The 15,690-nt window shown below is 59.2% G+C and overlaps 1 protein-coding gene and 1 pseudogene across 2 annotated transcripts; one reads left to right on the top strand and one right to left on the bottom strand.

The window, feature by feature from the left end:
- The first annotated feature begins 1,858 nt into the window (after positions 1–1,858).
- LOC308563589 lies at positions 1,859–11,787 on the top strand (annotated as a pseudogene). The gene is made up of 3 exons: positions 1,859–2,151; positions 2,568–2,761; positions 11,570–11,787. The product of its transcript is annotated as an uncharacterized misc_RNA (transcript).
- Positions 11,788–12,253: 466 nt separating this feature from the next.
- Positions 12,254–15,477, bottom strand: BARX1 (BARX homeobox 1; the record flags this gene model as incomplete). Its single annotated transcript, XM_081151185.1, has 4 exons — positions 12,254–12,769; positions 13,125–13,209; positions 13,293–13,584; positions 15,252–15,477. The coding sequence occupies 4 exons, from the start codon at positions 15,475–15,477 to the stop codon at positions 12,605–12,607; spliced, it is 768 nt and encodes a 255-aa protein (XP_081007311.1). The 3' UTR covers positions 12,254–12,604.
- Positions 15,478–15,690: the final 213 nt, after the last annotated feature.

Here is a 15,690-nt window from a genome sequence, read left to right as displayed (position 1 = left end):
CTGCAGTGTGTGGACCAGGACCCAACAATAGTTTTACCTGGCTGGCCCTTTCCTTATGGCCTTGGAGCAGGCCCCAGGGTCCCCAGGCTGGCATCTCACACTGCTGTGTGCAGGAAGCCTGCAGCCTGCACGCTCCAGCCCTGGGGTCAGCGGCACCCCAGAGGGGACACAGGGCACAGGCACCACCAGGATGCCATGTGGCAGAGCTGCCTTCCACACTGTTTACCATTCTGGGCCTCACTGTGAGCCTCCTGGTCTATGATGACCAGCCCAAATAAGCCGCCTTTAATAAAGAGAAACACATGGCCCCATTTATACATGAGTGTGTAAAATATATTAAAATAATTTTAAATGCATGAGTCACTCAGAGAAAGTGCGTTTTTTAAAAACTCACAAACAGCACTTTGTAGTGAAGACGGCAGTGAACAGTGGCTTGTCCTGAAGACAAGGACCAAAAGGGAAAGGGTACAAACATGCATGGGACACTCCCGTGTGTCCCCTGCAGTTCCCTTTATACAGGGACACTGGGTGCATGCTTGTGCCCAGGCAGCAAATGGCATTGTCGGTGTCAGAGCTTGAGTCCTGCTCACTGTCCACGCCTCAGCCACCAGCACAGACACCACAGGCAGCGTGGGTGGCCTTGCAGTTTGGGGGCCCAGAAATGACAATTTGACTCTCATGCACTTATCCTTAGCTTCAGTGTCCTTGTTTATGGACTGGAGAGACAAACCCTGACTCTGAGGGCTAGTGGTGTCCTCAGACACAGCCCTACCTGTCACAGCAGTCTTCCTCCGGTCCATTGCGTTGCACACCTCCCTTGATGAAAAGCTCACCCCTCACAAGCATCCCTGGCAGCTGACATTGGGAGAAAGCTCCTCCTTGAGGAGAAAGGGGAGCACATGGGGGTCCCAGGACTATTCCCCAGAGTTCCATGCAGAATGAAGCCCCCAGCCTGTCCCTTCTCTTCACCAACCCATAACTTTGGAGGTTAGCCTTTTAACATATGAATTGGAGTAGGGAGACCCACTTAGCCCGTAACACCTAGCGTCCTTCAAATGCAACTACAGCGATGTGCTGCGTGTTTCTTTCACTGATGGACCACATATAGGGCAGTGGTCCAGTAAGATTATAATGGGCCTGGAACATTCCTAACATCTTATGGTGCATTAGCCATAGTGCAACTTGTTCCTCATGTGTTTGTGGAGATGTTGCTGTAAACAGACCTACTGGGCTGCCAGTCGTATAAAAGTATAGCACGTACAATTATGTACAGTACGTAATACTTGACAATGCTAATAAATGACTATGTTATTGGGTTATGTAGTTACTATGCTATGCTTTTTAGCATGATTTTTAGAGCGCATTCTTTCAACTTTTAAAAAATAAGTTTGTTGTAAAACAGTAGCATGTAATGCAGGCAGCAGACTCATGCAGCTCATGTTTACTGCGTCTCTTGATTACAGCATTTTCTCTTGTGCTTAATTTAATCTCATGTTATTTTGTACAGTAACATGCTGTACAGGCTTGTAGCCCACAAGCAATAGGCTGTACTGGGTGTGTGGCTAGTATACTTAGGTTTGTGTAAGTCATTCTCTGATGTTCACTGATGATGAAATTGCCTAACAACACATTTCTCAGAACATAACCCAGTTGTTAAGCCATGTATGAGTATAATGAGCTTTTCTTAATATATAAAATCTTCAGGGTATCACTGTAAGGTTTGAAGTGGGAGAGTGACAGATGAGATATGCATTTTTAAAGAATCACTCCTTTCAAGGACCTTACAAAGTATAAATGCAGAAGTAACTGGGGAGCCAGAGGAAACTTAGAATCAAAGTTGAAAGTCAAGACCTCCACCATGTCCTCCATCCGTTTCACTTGCCAATGGTGTTACGAGCCCCTGAAGCGGACTCGGTCCAAGGAAACCTCCGGCCTCGACCACAGCCAAGAACCTACAGCTTTGAAGCTCCCCTCAGCTCAGGGGGAGCCAGGAGAAACTCCAGAGAAGACTCTAGCTCCAGGGAAAGACAGATGTTGAAGAGCTACAAGATGGTACCTCTGGCAGGACCCTCCCCGGCGATGGCAAGATGCCCAGGTACAGTTCCAGCAGCTTCACCCTGCTTGGGAAGCTGGGCTCTGGGAGGACTCTCAGTAACATCTGGAAGGATTTGTTCCATCCTTTCCGGTGAAGGAGATCTGGACCATCCCCAGGGAGAGAGTAAGTGAGGACGAGAGGGAGACACTGCCAGGGGGAGTGGGGGACTGAAGGACGCGGCGCTGGAAGAAAGGCAGCACCATGGGGACCACAGGGAACTACAGTGGCAACAACTGGAACTGCATGACGAGCGGAGGAGGCTGGAGGACCCGCTGCAGTGAGCCCAGACCCAGCTAGACCGCTGGAGAAAACCAGCGCCTTCAGGTCAAAGTTTGCCGCCCTCCATGATGACCCCCTTGGCCATCACTGCTAACTTCAGATCGGGCTGCATCCCCACTGTCCTCGAGGCTGGAGTGAGATTGACGCAGCCCGGAGGCAGACAGCCTTGCTGCTCCTGGCCCGTCTCACCCAGTTGGTCTGCTGTTCCGGAGGCACCGGCTCATCCCCTGCAGAGGCCACTCCTACCCAGAGTCTTTAACAAAGGACCCGTGGAGCTGCCCATGTTCTGTACCAGGGGGCAGAGTGCTCTCCTGTATCACAAGCTGGACCAGGCAATGGTGGCTTTTCTGGACTACAAGCAGCAGTTCAAGGAGGAAGCCAAAAAAGGTGAGCCGGGGCTCTGCATGCCCTAAGGGTCCATGTGAGAAGGGCCTGACAGAAGGCCCCGGAGCCAGGGGTGAACTCCATTCCATCGGAACCCACCTGAACACGGAGGAGCTGCACAAGGCACTCAAGTCGTGCTTACAATTGTAAGTGGAGTCTTGCTTGGGTCTCCTTAAGGCATTGTCACAAATAACTTTTTTTTCCCTATGTGGGAGACGGATTTTTATTTTTTTGCTTTAAAACATTTTATTTGTGAAAATCTTATCAGACCAATTGTAAAACTGAAGAATATAACAGGTCTATAACTTTAATAATAAATGACCACACAGACATTAATTTAAGAGGAATTAAAAGATTGTCCAGAACACACCAAAGCCATGGCCATCTTCCCTGCTCAACTTTGCCTCCCTTGTACCTTCCTCCCCCCTCTTCCCCACCCAGATGAACAAATGTAAAATGACAGCAACGATTAAATGACAGGTGATGGGATGAAGGGTTGCAGAGGGAAAGAACTAAGGGTGGGGATGAGAGGAGTGGTAAAGAGAAAGATGGAAGTCTTCATTTTTTTATGAGAAAATAAAAGTAATTGGGCCTCCAGTGTATGTAGTAGAACGTTGGGAGCAGAGCTATTCAAAGATTTTACAGTTTTTGCTGTTGTGTATAGTGTCAACCCCACTCCCCCTTCCTCCTTGAGAAACTTGAAATAAATTTCTACATATTCTTCAATGAAAAATAAAATAAAATGAAATCTTCAGCTTTTCAAATAGTTGATGTATTTCAATCCATTGCGGTTATTGTTGGTCCAATTATCCCACACTCAGCCACAGGAAGTCTTTTATCGGCCCCTGTGTTCTTGTCACACGCACCCTGTATTCCTTGTCACTTCCTTGCTGTCAGTGATAACAGGAAGCTCCAGACTCATCTTACACATTTTCTGCCCCAGACATAGACCAGCCCTTTATCTGTGGACCCCTGGTTCCTTTCAGTGGGAAAAATGATATTTATAGTCCACAGGGAGGGCGCCAGGTGTGCTTTTGCTGCTGGATGTGCTGTATCTATGAATATTCAGTGAATACAGCAAGAGCGTATGTATTTTTAACAATTTCTTTTATTGTGCTAAAATATACATAACATAAAGTTTACCATGAACCATTTTTAAGTGTACAGTTCAGCGGAATTAAATACGTTCACGTCGTTATAGAGCCATCTCCACCATCCATCCATTCTTATCATCTTTTCATCCTAGAAAACTGCACCCGTTAAACACTGACTCCCCGACCCCTCACGCAGCCCCTATAGCCCCTTCTGCTCTCCGCCTGTGTGCTCGGCCACTCTCGGAACCTCGTGTGAGTGGAATCACACAGTGTTTGTCTTTTTGTGACGGGTTTATTTCGCTTAGCATGATGCCCTTAAGGTTCATCCACGTTGTAGCGTGTGTGAGAATTTCCTTACTTTTAAGGCTGAGCAATATTCCATTGTATGTATAGACCACGTCTTGTCTATTCTCTTGCCCCTGATAGACAAGCTGGATTGTTTCCACCTTTTGGCTGCTGGGAATAGTGGTGCCATAAGCATGGGTGTCCACATTGGCATAAATAAGTTCTTGTTGCAGGACCAGAGGAGGGAATGAGCACGTGAGTGCCGGGGTGAATGGATGGTGTCTGCTGGGCGCAGGGCCTGGGATCCCCTGCAGACCCCATGGGGCGGCTTCTGCGTCTTCCCTCCTTCCCCAGGGTCGCTCTCGGCCGCTGGGCAGGGTCATGGCTACAGACAAACACACTGTCCCTTCTTTACAAGAGCTCCTACTAGTTTGTTTCACACAACTCCCAAGGTCTCCTTGGCAAGCAGGAAGTGCAGGCAGGTGTCCAGAGGTCTCTGAGCAGCAGTGGTTGTCACCACACAGACAAAAGGCAGCACTGGCGTCCTTCTTTGCTTTCTCTTCTCTCTTCTCTTCTCTCTTCTCTGCTCCCTGCTTCCTTCCCTGCTCCCGAAGCCCTCCCTCTTTTCCTCCCCTCCCCCTCTTCCTTCTTTTCACAAGCCAGGGTGGCCACTGCACAGTCGAAGCAAAGTGAGCAGCTGCTTGAACGTGGACATATGGCACCAGAGCATTCCAGCAGCTGTGCACTGGGAAAGGTCCTCAGAAAGCATCATGGTGTCCAACAAGTTCCCCTGGGTGCGATTAGGGGTGTGGGGCTGCACTTGCCCACCTACTCCTCCGCAGCCACTGGTTGGGTGTTTCTCATCGGGGGTATGGGGTGTGACTTCCTACAGGGGTGGGCGCTGGGGGCAGGAGCCCTGAGCGAATGGGAAGCCAGCATTTGTGGGTAGAAGTCAGATCTGGCTCAGCATTCACCCCCCACTCATTCATTCTTGCAGGCCTGCCATTGCCTGCCCACAGCCTGGAGGGGATGCACCTGAGTGTCAGGTTCAGGGCAAGCTCGATAGATGTGGGAGCATCCCCAGATGCCCAACCCAGACAGGGATGAAGTCAGAAGAACCTCTGAAGAATCTGTGCCTGAAAAGTATCTGAGGTTGGTCAACCGAAGAAGAGCAGAAATGATGCCACAGGCAGGAGAGGGGTCACAGTTCTGGATGGTGAGAGGGCCTGGACATGGGGCAACCCACAGGGTAGGACAGAGGGTGGTGACAGGAGAGTGGTGGGTTGGTGGGGGTGCTGGGCCTGGCCAGGGGGGTGGGAGCCGCTGAAGAACAAGGTAGAAATGACACAGCCGTGAGCCCCACACCTCAGCGAGTGGGGCCCAGGCCAGGCCCACACCCAGGTTGACAAAGACCCACCAATCACCCTACCTCGCCTCAGTTTACCACCACAAGACCCTAGGAGGAAGGGAATTGCATTCTAGAGCCTCATGGAGGGAAGGCCAGGTTATTGTCACACTGTCACACCTTCAGCACATGGGGGGCTGGGGAAGGGGAGCTGGGGGGTCTCAGGACCTCCCTGGCTGTATAGCTTTCACTCTTCAGGCCCACAGACGTTTCTTGTGTACTTATCACATGTCCCAGGCACTGTCCCAGGAATGAGGGGAAGGGTTGGGGGGGAGAGGCAGGGTCTTTGCCCTCCCAGGGTCAGAAATCCATGACCTGATGACCTCTCAAAAAACTGCACATGATGTTTTTTAGAGATAACTCCAAAAATCCTTGTGAGGAAATCCTCTGGCTAAGTAGCCAGGCATCTCAAAGAAGATGTGCAATTTTTGTTATTGGTCCCTAATTTAAAGAAAGGGAAACTGAGGCACAGAGAGGGCAGATAACTTGCCCAAGGTCATAAGGCCAATGAGTGGTGAAGTTGGGATCTGAACCTCAGGCAGCCTCGTTTAGAACTTGGGATCTTAACCACTGAGCCAAGTTACCCCTGCTATTCCCACCCCCTTTGTGGGCATCTCCTCAGGGTTGAGAATACAGAGCTGGCACAGGAAGTTGCTCTGGCCTGAGTTTACACCTCAGTTCTGCCTGTGTGGAATGGGCCAGTCGTCCCTTTTCTGTGCTTTCGTTTCCTCATCTGAGGAATGGACTTGGCAGTCACTTATGAGGATTACGCAACACGGTCAGTACCTGGCCTTCATGCTCCATAAACGGAGCTGGTGTTGGCACACTTACAAGCTCAGCGAAGGCCCTGGGTTCCAGCTGGGCTCCGAGACTCGGGTACTACATCTCCACAAGGCACCCTGGAAGGTGCATGGCTCCAGGACCAGCCCAAAGCCCTCCAGACATCACTGCGCCCACAGCCAGCCCCGTCAAGACAGGAAGGAAGAACCCTGCAGACACCCTGGAAGCGAAAGAACCCAGCCAGGTACCCTCCCAGCTCTGGGAGTTTTCTGAGCATCTGCAATGGCACTGGACCCAGCAAAAGCCAGGACTCTGCAAATCGAGAGTTGCTTGTTGCAAAGGAGAATGCCAGGTGGAGAGGAACTGCTGCTCTGCTGGTGGCCTCAGGCTGTACCGGAACCAAGACAACTATGCCTCAAGACAGACCCCAGGTGAACACACAGGGCATCATAGCAGAGATGAATGCCAGCCAGCAAGGCAGGGACAGTCAGAGCAGGCAGCCCTGGGAATGGTGTGGTCGCCCAGGAAGGAGGAGGAAGGACAGGGCAGCAGGGGAGTGCAGGGAAGGGCACCACAGGCCTGGGAACAGAATGCACAGGGGTCCTGAGGGAAAGGGGAGCTTGGTGTTTGAGAGGCTGAAACAGGGAGTGAGCCACAGCAAAGGCACCTTAGGCTGCTTCCATTTTCCCCACCAGGCAACACTCACTCCTGCCCAAGGTGACATGGACACTGCACCCCAGAAAGGACCCCATTCCTGCAGTCACTTCCCTCCAGCCCTGCCTTTCTCCACCTTCCTCTCCTTCCAGTCCCTTTCTCTTTCTCTTCTGTCTTTATCACCTCTCATCCCTCTCCACTGTTTCTTCACCTCCACCAGCGACCTCACCCCCTCATGCCCCTCTCTCTCCCTCCCCCCCTCTCTCCCCCACTCTCTTTTTTGTCTGTCCTCTCTCTGGATTTCTCTTTTTAACCCCCGACCCACAGCCACCCCCAGGCCCCACTCTCCCGAGGGCTTGTTCCACCTCCACCTGCCCCTTCCCTAGCAGGCACCGCCTCCTGCTTCTTGGGCCTCGCTAATGCGTTTCGCATGGCCTGTCAGTCAAACGCCCTTCTAATGTCTTTAAAGCACGCAGAAAATTGCATCCTTATGAAAAGGGGGGGGGGGAGGCAAATTGCCGGTTGGAGGCGGAGCTGCCAGGGCTCTGTGTGCACACCAAGTTCAGAGGGGCTGGGCTAATGGAAGTGTCTGCCTGGGGCTAGATCCAGGAGGCAGCTTCCTCCCCACCACCTTCAGAGCAGTGCTGAGGCCCACCCCCTCACCTCTGCACCCACTACCCTTGCCCATCTCTGCACACTTGCTCCTTCCACTCTGACCTTCCTCCCACACCTTTAAGGTCGAGCTCCTCACTAACTGCCCAGGGCCTTTGCAAGTGCTTTCCAGCTACCTGGCACACACTCTTCTTGTCATTCAGGTCTCAGTGGAAGAGTCAATTCCTCAGAGACCCTCCTGGCCACCCTGACTAAAGGCCCCCACCCTCATTCATTTTCTGCCAGCTGCTTTATTTTCTACATAGCGTTTGTCACTTCCTAAAATCATCTTTTGGATTTAATTGTGGCTTCTTTGCCATCTATCCAAGCCTCCTCACCTCCAGCGTGAGCTCCTTAGGTCACTAGCACAGTGCCTGGCACACAGCAGGTGTTTAATTAATACTTGGTGAGCAAATGGATGCCAGGCAGGCAGAGGCTATTAGGGACCCTAAAGCATCTGGGACACTCAAACTGAACCTCAAGGCTGCTAGGTGAGAGACAGTGGAGACCAATAGAGCTTAAGTCATTAAATAGCTATGTGTTTCTAGACAAGTTGCCTAACATCTGAGTTTTATTTTCATCTGGGAAATGGGAGTAGGGCACCTATGTTACTGGCTATTACTGGATCAAGGAATGGGAGGGAGGGGGCAGGGCCTGTGTCCCAGTGCTGTGAACTCACACCCAGTAACTGTTTGTTAAATGAATGAATGGTCCAGTAAGTGTATGGTTAATATGAGAGTGTCCATGATGCCACTGATGTCAGACAACATTATTTCCTGAAGCACAAAAAAGAAAAAATTTAAAAACATTGCCAATGGTCCCTGACTCAATGCTTATATATCACCCAGAATGTTATTCTTATACTTCCTCAAAGATCTCATTTTGGCCTACTAAGGCACATATTTTTGCCCAGCCTATGTGACTTGGTTGAGCATAGTCCCATGCATGAGGAGATCCCTGGTTCAATTCTGGTCAGGGCACATGCCTGAGTTTTTGGCTCAATCCCCAGTAGGGGCACGCAGGAGGCAACCAATCCATGTTTCTCTCTCATCGATATTTCTATTTCTCTCTCCCTCTCCCTTCCTCTCTTGAAATAAATAAAAAGACAGATTTTTATCACAGATCACTGCTGAGTTTACATAAAAGGAAACTATCAGGGAAATCAGTGGGTGGAGGTGTTTCTAAAACTTCTTCGTGGTCAGAGTTGCCTCTGAATGGATCCCCTTCAGCATCTCACAGCCCCATCCCACTTGGCCACTGCCTCACAGGTGGCATATAAACCCACATTTGAGAAAAGGGAAGATGCTGTCTTAAAGCTGATGGTATTCAGTAATACAGTGTGAGGGCAAAGTCACACAATGAGAGGCTTGTTGAAAAGTCAGGGAGGGTCAGCAGGGAAGGCCCTGTCAGGTCAGGGGCCTCCACCAGACCTTACTTCAAACAGAAAGTGGGTCCACCAGCTCCTGTGCTCTGAGTGTGGGGTGGCCCAGGGACCCAGGGATGGAGAGCTTGCCCAGAGCCAGGCTGACTTAGCCTGCAAGGCCCTGTGGCTGCAGCCACTTTGCTGCCCCAGCCACCAGCAGGGAGTGAGGGGCTGCAGCTCCCGCACCTCCTTAAGGTGGGACTGAGATGGTTTGAGAGCCTCCCTCAGCCCCCACAGTCTGGGCCAGGCTGAGCTGGAGGGGCGGTGGGTGTCCGTGGCACTCCTTAGCCGGGCTTTGGCCCCTGGAAACCTGGACTGGAGAGGCCTTGAGGGCGGAGGCTTTGGGGATCAACTGGTCCCCTCTTTGGACAAGGGAACTCCAGGTGAAATCAGGGATGTCACTTTTGGGTCAGGGGTTCCCCTCAGGTGTAGAAAGGAAATCAGGCAGAGGGGCAACCGAAAATGGAAGACGCACCAGGTTTCTCCTGGGAACCGTGAGCTCCGGGACGGTGCCAGGTTGAGAGGCCTAGGTCTCCCCACGGGCACGGCGAGACCGCGCCCCGCCCCAGGAGGTGCGGATAACCTAGCCTGGGGCCGCGTTTCTCTCCTTCCCTTATGGGTTCCCACCGGTGACCCCCCGGAGAATCCAGACAGGGGAAGGGAGTAAACCCGAGTAACCTTCGTGTTGTACGAAACAGGGAGGCGGGGGAGGGACGGGAACCGCTCTGGCGGCGCCTGCTCCGCGCGGGGGGCCGCACGTCGGAGGCCCCGAGATGGACCTCAGACCCCGGGCGCCCGCCGCTCCCCAAACCTTCCCGCGCGGGCTCGGGAGGAAGGGCGCCGAGCTAGGCTCCCACTGCCATCGACTTGGTCCGGTTCGGAGGCACAGGGCGGGGATGCAGTCCCCTACCCCGGCCCTTCGTCAACCCGCCCCAAAGTCTCCCCTAAGGCCCACCCTCCCGCGCGTCGGGGCGCTGCCGCCAGGCTAATCCGGGTGCTCAGCCTTCGTGCGGCTGGGCTCAACCTCAGGAGGGTCCTGGCCGCCCCCCCCCCCCAGGCCAGGCTTTCACGGGACGTCCCAGCCCGCCCACCCCCGGCCGCAGGCCCCGGGCTCCGGAGGCGAGGCGCAGCAGCGACCTCGTTCGCTAGCTCGCGCCATATCTGGGTTTCGTTTCTGGGGACCTTGGGTAGGAGAAGAGATCTGTGCTGTGGGGGCAGGGGGCGAAGGTGGCTTCTCTCCCCCTAAGCCCGGGGCCCAGGCTGAGGGGCGCGGGTGCTGGCGGTCGGGGAGGAGGCCTGGGCGGCAGGCGCGACGGCCGGGCGAAGCGGCACCGTCGAGGACGGGAGGCGGGCGGGTACCTACGGTGGCGGTGAGCGGCCTGCGGTCCGCGCCCCGCGGCGCCGCCCGGGTGGCACGGCGCTGACCTCCGCGCCTTCGCTCTCCCGGGAGCGGGCGGGAGAGTCCATCGGGTCTCCCGGAGTCGCCAGCAAGGAAGCCCCGAGCTGCCCCGACGGCCCGGCGCCCGGCTGCTCTTTGCGGCCTCGAGGCTTCGGTCTGCCAGCGTCGCCCCGTCCCCCGTCCCCAAGGAGCGCAGCGGCGCAGGCAGTGACGGGCACCTCTCCCACGCCCGCCCGCACCCGAATCTAGACCTCCGGGTTCGGGCGGCCCCCTCACTCAGCTGGGGACGCCGCCTCCGTGCGCGCTCCTGGCCGGCTGTACTCGCTGGAATATTGGGGTCCCTATGCTCTGGCGCAGGACTTGCTGGACACGTCCCCCCACACGCCCTGGTTCCTGGCCACCCATTTCATTAGTCCAGTGCAGTGAGGAGGCTGCCTTGGGAAACGCCATGCACCACAGGGTAACCTGCCTAAGGCCCCGTTCCTCGGATTTAGTAAAACCCGAGGGCCTGGCCCGGACGCGGGGAGTGCGGGTCGGAACCCCTCCTCTCCCCCTTTGACCTTCCTTCCTCCCGGGAGCCGTGGTTGCCTGCGCAGTAGCGGGACTCTCCTCCCGCAGGCCCGGCCCGGCCCCGCAGGACTGCTCGGACCTTCCCTCCTGCGCGCCCGCGAGGCCTGGCTGCGGGGGCCGCGCCCCGGCCGGGCTGCGCCTGGGGCAGGAAGGTTCCCGAAGGGCAGGGGCAGTCCTCGAGTGGCCCCGGGGTGGCGGGAAGCCCCCTGCTCTTCACTCCCCCGTCCTCCGGGGGAATTCACCTGCAGGTTTCAGCGCGGGTGGGTCAGGCCTCGATTTGAAAAGGAAGCCGTGGCCTCGAAGGCCAGTGTCCTCCGGCTCTGAACCGCAAAGCCCGCACCTGTGCTTGACGTTCCCGACTGTCCCGAGCATTTGCACCTGCAAGGACCTGGTTTCGAATCCTGATCCCGCTGGGAACTCCGCAGGGCCAAACTGCTGCGGTCTCTCCCCGGCTTTAATCAGCGAAGCGGACCCCGAATCTCCAAATCCCATCCTGCGGCCGCTGTCCTGGCAGGAAGAGCAAGGACCCGAACCCACCGCCCCCCCCCAGCCCAGCTTAGCCCCAGAGAAGTCAACCGGAGGCTTCCCTGGAGGAGGCGGCTCCCGCGGGCACGCTCCGAGCCCCGCCCGGGAAAGGGCGCCCTGGGCGAGCCCGGCAGCTCGCAGTCCTCGGCCCAGGTCCCAGCCTCAGTGCCCGAGGCCTGCCCGCCGGCGCCGCCCTGCCCGCGCCTCGAGGCCGTCAAACCCGGAGGCGGCGCCCGGGTGTGAACCTCAAGCCCCGGGCTCCCGTCGGCCCCAGGAAGCGCTGCCCGGGACCGTCACTGTGGGACCTTCAAGCCCCAAGAGACCAAATCAGCAACCGGAGGCGGCTCTCAGTCCCGGGCCCTTCCTGAGTGCGCCCTGAGTGGCCCGGGGCTCTCGCTCCTTTGGCCCCTGAACAGCCCGGAGGCTCGGCCCACGTGGAAGAGATTCCCAGGCTCCTGCAGCCCGAGCCGCGCCACGCTCGGCGTGGCCGGGGAAGGGGTGCTTCAGAAGCCGCTGGGGGGGTCCCTCTTATCTCGCTGCCCCCTCCCCGCACGGATTCAGATGCCCCTCATATAGCTCCGCTGTGTCATAAAATATTTTATTGGAAAAAAAAAATCACCGTTTTCGCAAGAAAGGGGTAAGGGCCCCAGCGACGTCAGGGACCCGGCCTCGGGCGGAGCCGCCGCGCTGTCCACACGCGGCCCCGGGCTCCCGACGCGCAGAAGCTGCTGTGGGCCTGCGGCGCCGGGCCCGCGGGCAGCCCGAGGCGGTGGGGTGCGGGGAGGAGCGGGGCGTGAATGCGCGTGGTGCGCCCGGCGCGCGGAGCTCTGGGCAGAGGCGACTTCTGTCGCTGGGGTGAGTCTCCAGGCCAGGACCGGGGGCGCGCGGGGGCCCGGGTTTGGCTTCAGGGTCTGTGGCGTTCCTTGTTTGGCCCCTAACTGCCCGCATTCAAGGTACTAGTAAAACGTTTAGAAAGCAAACGGCGTGGAGGCGAAGGGCCGGCTCGCGGCTGCCCGCGGGCTGCGGGGGCCGCGCGGCGCGGGGGTCCCGGACCGCACGCTCAGTCCTCGCGGCCCCTGTCGCTGGCTTCGCCCGGCGCCTCCGCCGGCGCCTCCGCTTCCTTGGCGCGTTCCTGCTCCGTGAGCTGCTCGCTGGTGGGGATGGAGTTCTTCTTGGGCCGCCCCTTGGGCTTGGTGGGGGACTCCAGGCCGCCTCCCTGCAGCACCTGCGCGGGGACGCGGGCCCCTGTGAGCCGGGCCGAGTACCCCGCGCCCTGGGCTCCGCCGGCCGCCTGAGGCCACGCCTAGCCCCGGGGAAGTGGCGGCCATTTGAGCGCGGCCGGGGAAAAGTGACCAGAGGCCTGGCCAGGGGTTCAAGGCCGCCAGGAAGCCAGAGGGTGCAGTGGGGCACGAAGAAATGTGGGCTGGACGAGGGCACCAGAGAGAGCGGAGAGGGGCCCTTTGGGCACCGGGCACCGAGGGCACGGCGGGCGGGGCGGGGCGCGGGGCGGGGGAGAGCAGCTCTTGGAGAGCCCAGGGGCCTGGCAGCGACCGAGGGCTCGGGAGCAGCCGCACACTCACTATTTTCTTCCACTTCATTCTCCGATTCTGGTACCAAGTCTTCACCTGCAACTGGCTCAGGCCCAGCGACTCGGCGAGATCTATTCTGGAAAGAGCGGGGTGCATCCTCAGCAGGGCGCGCAGCTCCCCCTCCCAACTGCCCGCTGGGTAGGCCTGGCCCCGCGCTACCTGTCGGGGGTGGAGAGGTACTTCTGCTTCTCGAAGCGTTTCTCTAGGCCCATCAACTGCAGCTCTGTGAACACGGTGCGGCTCCGACGCCCCTTCTTGGCCTTGGTGCCCGGCTCCCCGCCGCCCGGGGCCTCCAGCTTCCCGCGGAGCTGCAGCTCCAGGGGCAGGTGCGGCGTGCCCGCAACGCTGGGCAGCCCGGGCCCTGCGGCCAGCAGCGCGGAGCCCAGCCCCGAGCAGCTGAGCGGCGCCAGCGGGAACTTAAACACCGCCGCCTGCTCGGCCTTCAGCACGGCTGCGGGAAGACAAGGGGGAGCCCGACGAGCTCAGGCCCTGCCCCTCCTGGGGAGCCGCCCCCGGCATCCCCGCCACCCGCGGAGGGCTAGCGCCCGGCCAGTGCCGCCCAGCACAAAATGCTCCGGCCTGGCCGCCAGTGCGAGCTCTGAGCCACCCTGGGTGCCCCGCTCCATCGCCAGCGTCCCCAGCCTGGGAAAGGGGCCTCCCCACCGGGGCTCTGCTCTGGCGTCCCTCAGATCTGGGCTGCTTTTGAGATGTCGAGATTCTCAGTGAACAAGTTCGAAGCCCAGAGGGGCCCAGAGTGTGTTTCCCGGGAAGGGGAACCAAGAAGAAAAAGCAGCCGCCAGGCGAAGGGGAGCGCCGGCCCGAGGGGTCGGCAGCGCTGCGACCGTCGGGGCAAGACTGGGTGGAGTGGCAAGTGCGCTCTGCGGGCACCGAGCGCGGCGGGCAGTGGGCGCCCAGCAGGGGTAGGCTTGAGCCCTTTCCGAAAAGTTAAAACCTCACGAATCCCGAAATCGGTCCTCCTGTTCTCCCTGTTCAGGCTCTACCCCGAGAAGATGTTTCCATTTTCATTAGCCGTAAGTGACTTTTTTGCCCGCTTCAAACGAATTACTAACCGCAGCGCAGCTGGAGGCCATACACGCGGGGGCCTGCATCAAAGTTGGACCTAAAACGAACGAACCGGCCCAGCCGCCCAGTGGGAGGGCGGAGCGCGGGCTGGAGCGTGGGCCCAGGGACACGGCTGGCAGGGGGGTCCCGCTAGAACGCGGGGGTCTCCCTTCCCCACAGGCATCTCCCTGCGGGCAGGTCCTGTCCCACGGGGTCGGGCAGGGCTGGCCAAGGCCGGGGTGGGCGTGCGGAGAGGGCAGAGGGAAGCAGGTTCCGTGGGGGAAGGCGAGAGTGAGGGGAGGCAGGCCCACCCCACGGAGAAAGGCCAGGAAGCCAACGCAGGGCCAAGAGAGCTGGGGAAAGGCCGGAGAACAAGGGGTGCGGTGGGGCGGGCAGGCCCCCACGTCAGGAAAAGGACCCAGCGGGGCAGCGAAGGCCCAGGCCTGCCGCAACCCCGCGGAGGCGCTGCAGACCTGCGCGGAAGGGCCGGCAGGGCAGCGGCCCACAGGCGGGCCTCCCGTCCCCAGGCGAGGCGAAGGGGCGTCGGCGCCGCAGCAGCGGCCGGTCTGCCCCCGCCTGAGACCGCGGGCTCCGGGAGGCTCGGGGCCGGCTTGGGCCTGCGCCAGCCCCCGCGCAGCACACGGGCACGCAGGCCTCTTCCCCAAGGTCGGGCTTCCCCGCCAGGGCAGTCCCGGCCCCTCCCGGTGAGTCCTTCGCGGGGAAGGCCCAGGGCCCGCGGCGTGAGGTCGCCTTGACCCGCATTCTGAGGTTAGCAGTATGGACCCGCGCCCGCGATGGGACAGCGGGCTCGGTTCTGGGGCTGGAGGCAGCGGGGCGTCCGTGAAGGACAGAGCCAACACCCTCCCGCCGACCCGGCCCGCGGGCACGAGGCCTGGTTCCCCAACCGCCCGGCGCTCGGCCCTCCGCTTCCCGCCCAGGGCGCGGGACCGCCCGGGGCCCACGCTTCCAGAGCTGCGTCCTCACGACGGCGCGGCTCACCCCCTGCCTCCCTCGCTCCCTCCCCCCCAGGCCCGGGCGCCCCAGGCCCCCACGTACCCAGGTGGCTGTGGAAGGGCCGCGCGGCCAGCAGCGCCTGCACGCCGAACTTGAGCAGCTCGCCCGCGGCGGCGGCGGCGGCGGCGGCAGGCGCGGCGCCCTTGGGCCCTGGCGGCTCGGTGAGGATCTCCTCGATCATGAAGCTGCGGTAGCGGTGCGGCCTGTGGTCGACGCAGCCCTCGGGCGGCCCAAAGCGCGCAGCACCCGGCTCCCCAGGCCGCTGCATCGCGGCGCCCGCAGTTCAGCTGCAGCGGTGGCTCGGGCGCAGGGCCCCCGCGGGGCTCTAGGCCGGCCCGCAGCTCCCGGCGGCGCACGGGCGCCGGCTCATGCCCCCTCCCCCGCCGGCCGGCCGGGCGGAGGCGCTGGGCGCGGGCGGGGCGCGCGGGGCTCGGCCGGTCGGACCCGGGACTGCGCCCCCGCCCCGCGCCGCCGCGCCTCT

This window comes from Miniopterus schreibersii, assembly GCF_964146895.1.
Source record: "Miniopterus schreibersii genome assembly, chromosome: 11".
In the NCBI taxonomy this organism is placed as follows: Eukaryota; Metazoa; Chordata; class Mammalia; order Chiroptera; family Miniopteridae; genus Miniopterus; species Miniopterus schreibersii.
The sequence above is the reverse complement of the archived record's forward strand: the minus strand, read 5'-3'. Positions and strand labels throughout refer to the sequence as shown.